This window comes from Etheostoma cragini, chromosome 2 (genome assembly GCF_013103735.1).
Source record: "Etheostoma cragini isolate CJK2018 chromosome 2, CSU_Ecrag_1.0, whole genome shotgun sequence".
Lineage (NCBI taxonomy): Eukaryota > Metazoa > Chordata > Actinopteri > Perciformes > Percidae > Etheostoma > Etheostoma cragini.
Window position 1 is genome coordinate 28,480,254 of NC_048408.1, and position 9,293 is coordinate 28,489,546.

General features: G+C 41.9%; 1 protein-coding gene across 1 annotated transcript in view; it reads left to right on the forward strand.

Annotated features, from left to right (window-relative positions):
* The window catches only part of LOC117951951 (CREB3 regulatory factor-like), an 18,500-nt gene that overhangs the window by 6,812 nt on the left and 2,395 nt on the right, over positions 1 to 9,293 (forward strand). The window contains exons 4-6 of the mRNA XM_034883960.1: positions 375 to 564; positions 5,063 to 5,136; positions 9,031 to 9,159. Of these exons, the coding sequence (XP_034739851.1) occupies positions 375 to 564; positions 5,063 to 5,136; positions 9,031 to 9,159 (393 nt within the window). The remainder of the gene's footprint in view (positions 1 to 374; positions 565 to 5,062; positions 5,137 to 9,030; positions 9,160 to 9,293) is intronic.

Genomic DNA, 9,293 nt, shown 5'->3' on the forward strand with positions numbered 1-9,293 from the left:
CCCCCCCCCCCCCCCCCCCCCCTTTCCTGTCTATCCGCTGTCACTATAAAGGGAAAAGGCCCCAAAAATAATCTTAACAAACAAAGATTGCCACATACTGTATGTATACATAACTGTAACTGCGTCTTCGAACATTTCATTAAAATATTAAAAACTAGGATGACCTGTTGTAGCTGCTCGATTACATCAAATTGAAAATAAATCTGGTTCCATTTATATTGATTTCTTGGTAACATGATTTAGCATCTTGACCAACGTCTGGCTGCATGCCATAAACTTGGAATTATGTGCACACTGTTTGGTTTTTGAAAAGATTGAGGATTAAAGACTTTTACAGACAGGTATTGAATTTGTTCTATTTTGCTTTTGTCCAGGCAAAAAAGGGCGCCGCAAAGCTCGCAAGACGGACGCCAGCGACCTGACGCCAAACCCCCAGAAGCTCCACAACATCGGCGAGCAGCTGCAGAAGCTCAACGCTGCCATCGACGGCATGGGCCCGGTCAACGACCTGCCCGCCGTGGCCCGAGCCCGGTCCCGCAAGGAGAAGAACAAGCTGGCCTCCAGGTACCAGACTCCATTTCATTTCCTCCTACATCTTCTGCACCAAGTCAGGGCCCTGGAGACTCTCCGTATCGATTTATCAGGCGTGAGTGGGCATTTTAGTTTGGCTGTCGGACCGTCGGTGTCTGTAAATCTTTTGCAGAAAGAGGGAAAAAAACAGCAGAAAATCCTGCAACCCTTTGTGGTTCGGTATCGGCAGCCTTTAGCCTTCAAGATTGGTCTTCAAATATGTACTGCGTTTGAGTAGTTGACCTTCTAATACTGTTTCTGGAGGACATGGAGACAGAATAATGCATTACCTTGTAACATTTACAAAAGATGCTGTACTCACAAATGATTGCAAATAATATAATTGTCTCTTTAGGTCAGATTTTAAAACTGTTTATTTCTTTATCACTTTTCCACACAAAAATATAGTTTTGAATTCCAGGATACATCTTTTGTTTATATCACTGTATACGGATTACACAGCCTATGAAGTAAACCACTTTATCATAAAAACATATTTTTTCTTAAATGAACATAAAACTGAGAATAAATAGTTTTCCCAACTTTAGCTTGTGTTAGCACTTAAAGGGTAACTACCCTATTTCCCTGTCTCTTTGTTTCTAAATGACTGACGGGAACAACAATCTCTGACATCTGTCCAGTATTTAGCGAGATCGCTGCAGACACTTAGAATAGTAATATGAGTCTGTTAGCGGCAAAACAAGCACTTTTGCAAAGGTAAATAAAAGCTGGAAAATTGCCCTGTTAACTTACATTGTAGCTTGTTTTGCCGACTGCAGCAATCTCGCTTAATACTAAACCAATTTCAAAGCTTGTTGTTCCCATCTCAGACACAAAACATAGGAAAATAGGGTTCAGGTTGGGGGGAAAAAAAACACGGTAGTTACCCTTAAATTGCGGTTAAACAAAGTAACCAAAGTTATGTAAAAAAAAAAATGCAATTAGACAATTATGTAATAATTCTTACATGCCTAATGAGGCATTGAGAGAAATATCTAATCTTAAAGGTAATAGGTAATTTGGCACAGTTGATTTGATGGGAAGTCAAGTTAAAGAAAATGGTCATATTTCCAGTGTCTTGATCTGTTTACGAAGCATCCGATTGCATCTCTTCCCCCGTCACTGGAACACAGGGATGTCCCAACCCTGACGATGATACACTACACACACCACCAATCATGTGAACATGTTGGTCAAATAAGTGTCAATGTGGTCAATCCTAGTTGATTGGCGCTTTTTTAATGAGTTTACCTTGGACATGAGCAGGATGGAATAAATGATAGACAAGATGGATGGAAGCAGAGAGGAAAAAACAGAGGAGACGAGATGGAAGAAGGCAGGATGATAGGATGAAAGGAGGAAATCAGGGGAGGATTGAGGAGGCAGACAAGGAGTTGGAGAGGAGGGTCATAGAGAGTTCACTAAGGAGGAAGGGAGGGAGGGAGGAGAAGAATTTGGAGAAAGGGACATTATTACAGGCAGTTTAAAGAGGAAAGGGACTCAGGGAATGTCTTATTATTTCAAACATATTAAACACGACAGAAACGCATCATGGGGTGAAAAGTTGAAGGAAAGCAGGAACATTTTTAAAAAAAACGGAGAAAGAGACAGCGAAAGTAAAATGTACAGTAGAAGTCTCTGTGTAATTCCTACTGCAGTGTGACTGAGTTCATGCATTTATTTAATATGCAGGAATTTCATGTGTAGAGAGATTCACATCTTTTTGTGCGGCCTGAGAGCAGGTCAGAGATAGCAGTGGGATTATCCCACCGCCTCCAGTTTCTTCCCATTCTTTTCTCAATCTTATCACAAACATGCTGCCCGAGGCGTTCAGGCAGCACAGAGAAAAAAACAGAAACACTCGCCCAGTTCTTTGCTGTGGTGTCTCTAGCTTGGCCAGACGCTCCCATTAACACGGTTAACTGTGAAACGATCATGTGCTGACGGTGACCTTCAGGAATACTCCCCTCAATTATGGAAAATGCGATTCATTTATTTTCTAACTGGGAGTTCTGTGAGGAGATTTATATCAATTTGATCTTTGTGTGTTCAGTACAAAAGACTGGAAGCTAGGGGTGGGGGGGAAAAAAATCGACACAACACAGTATCGCAATATTTTCTATGGCAAAACTGTATCGATACACAGATGCAAAGTATCGAAATTTTAATTTTACACGAGTTGGTCAGTTTGTCTGCTTGACAATCCCATTTTGCAACAATACAATTGAAGTGAGGTACACAAACAGAGAAATGTATCTTTTTAGATAAAGCAGATGTTGATAGTTGGGAACAATTGGAAGTTGAATAAATGGTAAGAAATTGTGGCTGGATACCAAATTCCGAACTTTTTAGGCACTCTCTGAATAACCTCTAAAGTGTTGATTATCAAAAAATGCCTTGTTATTCAATACCCGATATTAATACCCAAGGAGTAAATCTGAGCCAGTAGGCATGCAGCATGCTTCTACTAAGATCTCATAATGTACAGTACGTGATTGGCTGTTTAACGTTACACATTGCAGAGGCATTTAGGAATAACTGTTACGCACAGAGATGATCACGTAGTAGGTTGCTGATAATAAATGAAAAGATTTGTGCTGCAATGTGTTATGTTGGTTTTATAAAATTGGTATCGAAAAAAAAAAATGCATTGCTTGGGTTATCAAAGTCTCTGTATCGGTACCAGTATTACCAATAACATTGCCCAGCCCTGGTGTCTCAGAAAGCTCAAAAGGAAAACAAGTGGCAAACAAACTACCGATCAAGGCAGTGGTAGACCAGCAACTTTCACGATCTGCGAGGTAAAATGTCTATTTGTTTTTTTTAAAGGAGTCTGGTGGCTTTAAAGAGAGCAAAGATAACAACTACAGTTCCTTATTAGAAAGAGCTGTCTGATGACAGCAAATATAGCGGTGAAAGGCTTCTAAATATAGTGTACACTTAAACTGATGTTGTTGTTTAGATGGTCCTTTTTTTAGGGGTCTAAAATTTGTTTACTTTCGCTGCCATAAAATCCGAGCTATCCCTTTAGGACAGCACATAAGCATGTTAACCAAAATGTTTGAGTATTCCTTTTACAGTTGATGAATCAAATTGTTTGCCAGAGAGCCGAATTGTCTGACGCTGTTTTATAACTCCCCCCTGCAACATTGTTCACATCACAGTGACGCAGCTGTTTGCCTTCTGAGTCATTCTTTCTCTCCCGTCCTCTCTCATAATGTGATTGGTTGCTAGGTTTTACTATAAAAATAAATAAATTATACAAAAAGGGTAACGACTCAGGTTTGTATCTTAAAGACAAACCACAGCGGCCATCTTCCAAACCCCTTTCAAGCAACAGAAGCTTTTAGTTTGGTGAATATGTTTTCCTAGCTTCCAGACCGACATCTTAATAATTTTGAAGCTGTAGGTGCGCCATAACATTTAACAGCATGTCTTCTTTGGGTCTATTCTTGGTTTTGCATTAAGACCAGAGACTGTTTTGACAGGCGCTGACACACCAACACGATTATCGTCCGTCGGAAAGTCTGGCGAGGTCGGTGACTCAAGTCTGTTTGGGTGTGTTTCCTTCGTGTCTCGTGTGTCGTGTTTTCTGAACTCAACCGTCGCTTTCTTCTCGCGATAACACGTCCAGTGGTGTGTGTGTTTATGCCCGCTGTATACAGGTAGACATATACGCGGATAGCTGAAAATGCGTACATATAACACGCCACTTGGCTTAAGAAAGTTGCCGTGTATATTTACGCAAAGTCCTGATGTAATGGTTTTTTTTTGTTCGTTTTTTATGACATACAAATAGCCCAGAGAGTTATTTTTATCCTATTAGGTAATGTATCTGCAAGACTAGTTTTGAGTAAACTCTCATGTTGGTGTTTTTTTTCTGGTTGGAAGGTAGGCAAGCCACCATTTACACATAAAAAAAAAAAACTGATACATGTCGGAACATCCTGGTAAGGATTTGAAACAGCTGAATTGTGTTGTCATAGTCCGCATGCTCTTTAAACCCGCGAGGACTGTGGTAAAAAATAGAGAATTTACAGGAGGGAAAGTAAAAAAAACACAGAGAAACACACCCTGCTGGTTTGCAAGTGTTTTGTTTCCTTAAGTTTCGTTTAGCTGACTCACAGCTGCAAGAAAAGAGAAATTCTCTGCACACTGCAGAGAGCAGTACCTGTGAGAGGCATGAATATTTAAAATGCACTGGTTGATCTATTCTCTGCTGCCTTCTTTCAACACCAAATTCTCTAAAACCGAATCGGTCATATCCCGTCAGTCGTTGTTTTAAATGGTAGCCGAGGAGGGGAGGGATAAGGAAGGCTTCCAGTCAATCTCCCACACAGTTTAGTTATAAATCATCCACTTATTGCCCTCCAGCTGCTCTCTGCGTGAACCCCGCAGACGGTAACCGCACCACGTGGAGAACAGGAATACTAGAACAGGGTCTCCTGTTTTAGAGAATGACGGTGCTCTTTTTCCCCTCTCTGTTTTCCAGGGCCTGCCGGCTGAAGAAGAAGGCCCAGCACGAAGCCAACAAGATCAAGCTGTGGGGGCTCAACCAGGAGTATGGTCAGTACTGCAATTTGCTCACTACACAACACATCAAACTGCAATTTTTATGAGCTTTTTTTCTCAATATATTTGAACTCCAACTGAAGGATTATATTCTTCTTACTACTTTGTAGATAGAGACGTTCTTGCATTATTTAATTAGTTTAGACCAAATTGGATAGACTCAGAAATGCACTGCAAGGCTGTTTCTTTATTCATGAAAAATTGGAGGTTTAGAGGTCCCGTGGCATGAAAATGTCACTGTTTTTTAAACATTAATATGAGTACCCCCAGCCTGCCTATGGTCTTCCAGTGACTAGAAATGGCGATTGGTGGGTATCCAGCTCTGCTTTTGAGAAAATTAAAGCTCAAATGGGTCGATCTGGAATCTTGATGACCTCATAAGGGGCAAGGTTACCGCCCCTTTCTCTGCTTTGCCTGCCCAGAGAATTTGGCCCACCCATGAGAGAGAGAGAGAGAGAGACATCATGGCTTTCAAACAAGAAAAAGTGGCAATTGATCAAGGCCACACCCCCAGCCTAAAAAAATATGCATGCATAAGTGCATGATTCAGTCATACTAAAGGAAAATAAGCTTGGTCATGTGGTCAGCCTCTTTCACAGCAAGCTTTCGCAATAGCACCGCAACAAAGGTCCGCTGTTATGCCAGCTTTCTTTATTAAGTAATTTGTGTCTAGTGTGTATGTGCCCTTCTGCAATGTTAAATCACCATCACACCACAGCGGCAACTTTGTGCATTATAGTAGCATAATTGTCAGTAAAGAGGACAGATATGGCCGCGTGCGAGTGTCAGATAGGGCAGAGTCAGGGTGACTCACACACAGACAACTTTAGAGCACATTCAGACAAGAAAAGGCAATCCGGCGATTTGCCGCAGAGTTGTGCAGCAGTCGGAGTGTCACCTAATGATGCCTTTGTGTGACATCCTGTTGTGTTATTTTATTTATTTCCCTACTATGACATGTCAACATGTCTGTCCTGACAAAGGTCTGTTGAAGGCAGCTTCAATTCCCGGAGACTGTGCTTTGTTGTAGCTGGAAACAGTCGGCTGATAGCCAAACCCCCGGGCAGTTAAGTGCTGGTGATTTTGTGATTTTACCATCATAGAGTTTTAAAACACTTACTTGTGGCAGCTGTCACTCCCCAATCAAGAGTCAAGTGCAGATTTGCATCACTTTGCGACGAGTAGCATACAAGATGCTAACGAGAGACGTCTGTAATGTCAATACAGTAAAGATAGACCTACGTAGTTGTTGGTTCACTGCTAGCTACAAGCTAGCAATCCATCACAACAAAGGCTGTCAGTTGAATTGCGTTTTGAGCTAACGTTAGCAATCAATCAATCATAGACAGCTAAAAAAGTTTTCTTTTTCCTTATTACACTGTGCTAGTCTGGCTCAGCCCTCCTACGTACTTCCGCTCAGTTTTGCTTAAGTACATCGTCTGAGTTTGCAGTATATTCTCGGGTTTTCTCCGGCCAAATCTTTGGTGGTTCAATAAGTGACTCGAGGGAGTGGCTACGAACAATGACGTTGAAGTTGTGGGCTAGTTTGAGTTGTATTTACGTAATGGCGGCGGAGAAAGATGCGAGCAAAGCCATTCAAACTGTTGTGGAAACGCTGTCGAATATCTAGAAGTTAAAGCCTGAGCAAGATCAATCTTTGCTGAGTTTTGTTGATGGCCATGATGTTGTGGCCCTCCTCCCCACGGGGTTCACGGAAAGTATTTCCAGCTCGCTCCTTTAGTAGTGAAGGACTTAGCTAAGGCTAACGATAGCGATGCTAAGCCGACATCACAACCAAATGTTAGTGATGGCAGATCCAGAGTGGCTTTGGGTAGATCTAATAGTTTTAACCCTTGTGTTGTTTTCCCGTTGAACTGCAACTTTGTGTTTTTCTGGGTTGAAATTTTAACCATTTGTTGTTCTTTTCCTACAGTTTCCTAAACGTTTTTGTCAATTTTCTTCCTATTTATTGTCGCTTTTTGACGTTTTTTTAATTATGCTTTAGTCAAAACAAATTTTAACAATTTCTTTGTTGCTTTTTTCAATGTTTTTGATGTTTTTTGGTCACTTTTTCTGATTTGTTTAGGTCCCTTTTCAGCGTTTGAAAAAATGTTTTTGTTGATTTCTTTCCTGCTTTTTTGTAGGTTTTTTTCAACATTTGTCACTTTTTTCAACGTTCTATCTGATTTTTTGTAAACCGGTCATGGGTTAAACTTCAGTAGTACTTGCCTTCAAGGAAGTTAACACTTGGACATGGTCAATGGAGAGTGGCCAGACTCTCCGTACAAATGAATTGTTTGAGAGTCTGGAAGGACCAGGCTAACACTGGGCTCCCCTGATCTCTGAACTACCGCGACCCAAACATACATGGTGTTTGATCACCGTCAACTCCTGACAGGTCCTGATGCACCGTCTCATTACTGCTCTAGCACTATCTATCTCATTAAATATTTAACCACTGCTTTGTGACGTAGCACTTTTTTGACGTAGCTCTCTTTCCCTCAAGGTTGATGTCATTTTTCATAGAAGTGTTATAATGCCGTCTGACGTTGGCAGAGGTGCTCTTTTAGGCGACTGTGACTCAGTGGTAGAGTGGTTGCCTGCCAATCGGAAGGTTGGTGGTTCGATCCCCGCCCCTGCAGTCATTGTCGAAGTGTCCTTGGGCAAGACACTGAACCCCGAGTTCATCGAACCCTGCGCATCGGAGTGTGAATGTGTGTGGATGTTTATCTGTTGAGCAGGTGGCACCTTGTACGGCAGCCCCGGCCACAGTGTATGAATGTGTATGAATGGTGAATGTTTCCTGTAGATGTAAAAAAAGCGCTTTGAGCAGTTGTTAAGACTGGAAAAGCGCTATATAAATACAGCACATTTACATTTATTTCAGGCATGCCTCTAATATAATCTTCTAAAAGAGCACAGTTTCTTTCTTGCGGTTCAATTTGTCCTTGTGTTTAGCCTTGAACTCATTTTAAAGTTGATTTCTTGGAAATCCGGTGTCTTCAGCAGAAATGTAGCCACGTTAATGGCTTTTCTAGTGAAGAATACCATGGTACTAAATTAATGAATAAATTTTACACACAGCAGCAGTTGCAATTGCTGAGGATAGAATTGCAACGAAGCCAAATGGCTCATTTCACTAACACTTCTCATGGCTGTGGAGTGAAAAAGCTGACATGATCCAACCTCTCCTTTTTTTTTCTTTTTTTTTTTACAAGTATAAAATCCAAATGAATGATACCTTACTGAGAGAGCATGTAGTCAAGGCCACTTTGAAGACGCCCTGTTTAAGAAATCATCTTACTGCAGAAACCCGATAGTAACAAGATAATCAACACTTCTGCTCTGCCAAATGTGTCAGCCCGGTCCTCCTCCTCCTCCTTCCCCCTCTTCCTCCTCCTTCGGTTTAGTTTAATCGCCTTGAATTCAACCGCAACCATCCAACTGTCTTTGTCCTTTACTTTTTTTCCTCCTATATTTTTTCTTTTAACATTCCAGTCACTCCTGATTCCAGGACCGGTGTTTCACTGCAAAGGCTTCCAGTTGCTCCCTCAAAATTGTTGTCCCAATTGGCAGGAAGCCAAAACACAAACAGGGCTCAACCTTACACATCCCCTTGCGTCCTCTTTCCCTCCTCTCCCTCCTGTGACATTTTTTTTCTTTTTCTTTTTTTTTTCTTACTTGCTCCCTCTGTCCTTTCTCTCGCCATCACTGAAATTTGCATCTATACAAAACACGGCCTACATGCTCAGCAGCAGTTTCAATGGGAAACTTCAAGTGGGTGTGGGTGTGGGTGGGCGGGGGGGGATGTGTTTAGTGTGTGGGCATCAGTTTTCTTTTCTGAGATTGAAGTTAAAATTGTTCTTATTTTGTCTTTCCGTTGCACAGAGAACCTGCTGGGAGCGCTGCTGCGGATCAAGGAGGTGATCCGACTGCGGGTGGAGAGCGGCGGGGAGGAGGACACGGACGAGCGAGGGATGACCCAGCGCCTGGAAGACATCCTCCGAGACTCCAGCGGTGAGACACACAAACACGGCAACTCCCCAAATCTTAAAAGAAATGCATATGTTTTGTCCTGTTAGGAGATAAATACAAAGATCCTCCAAACCACTGACGTATCCCTGGTTACAAATGGCTGTGGGCCCCCCCCC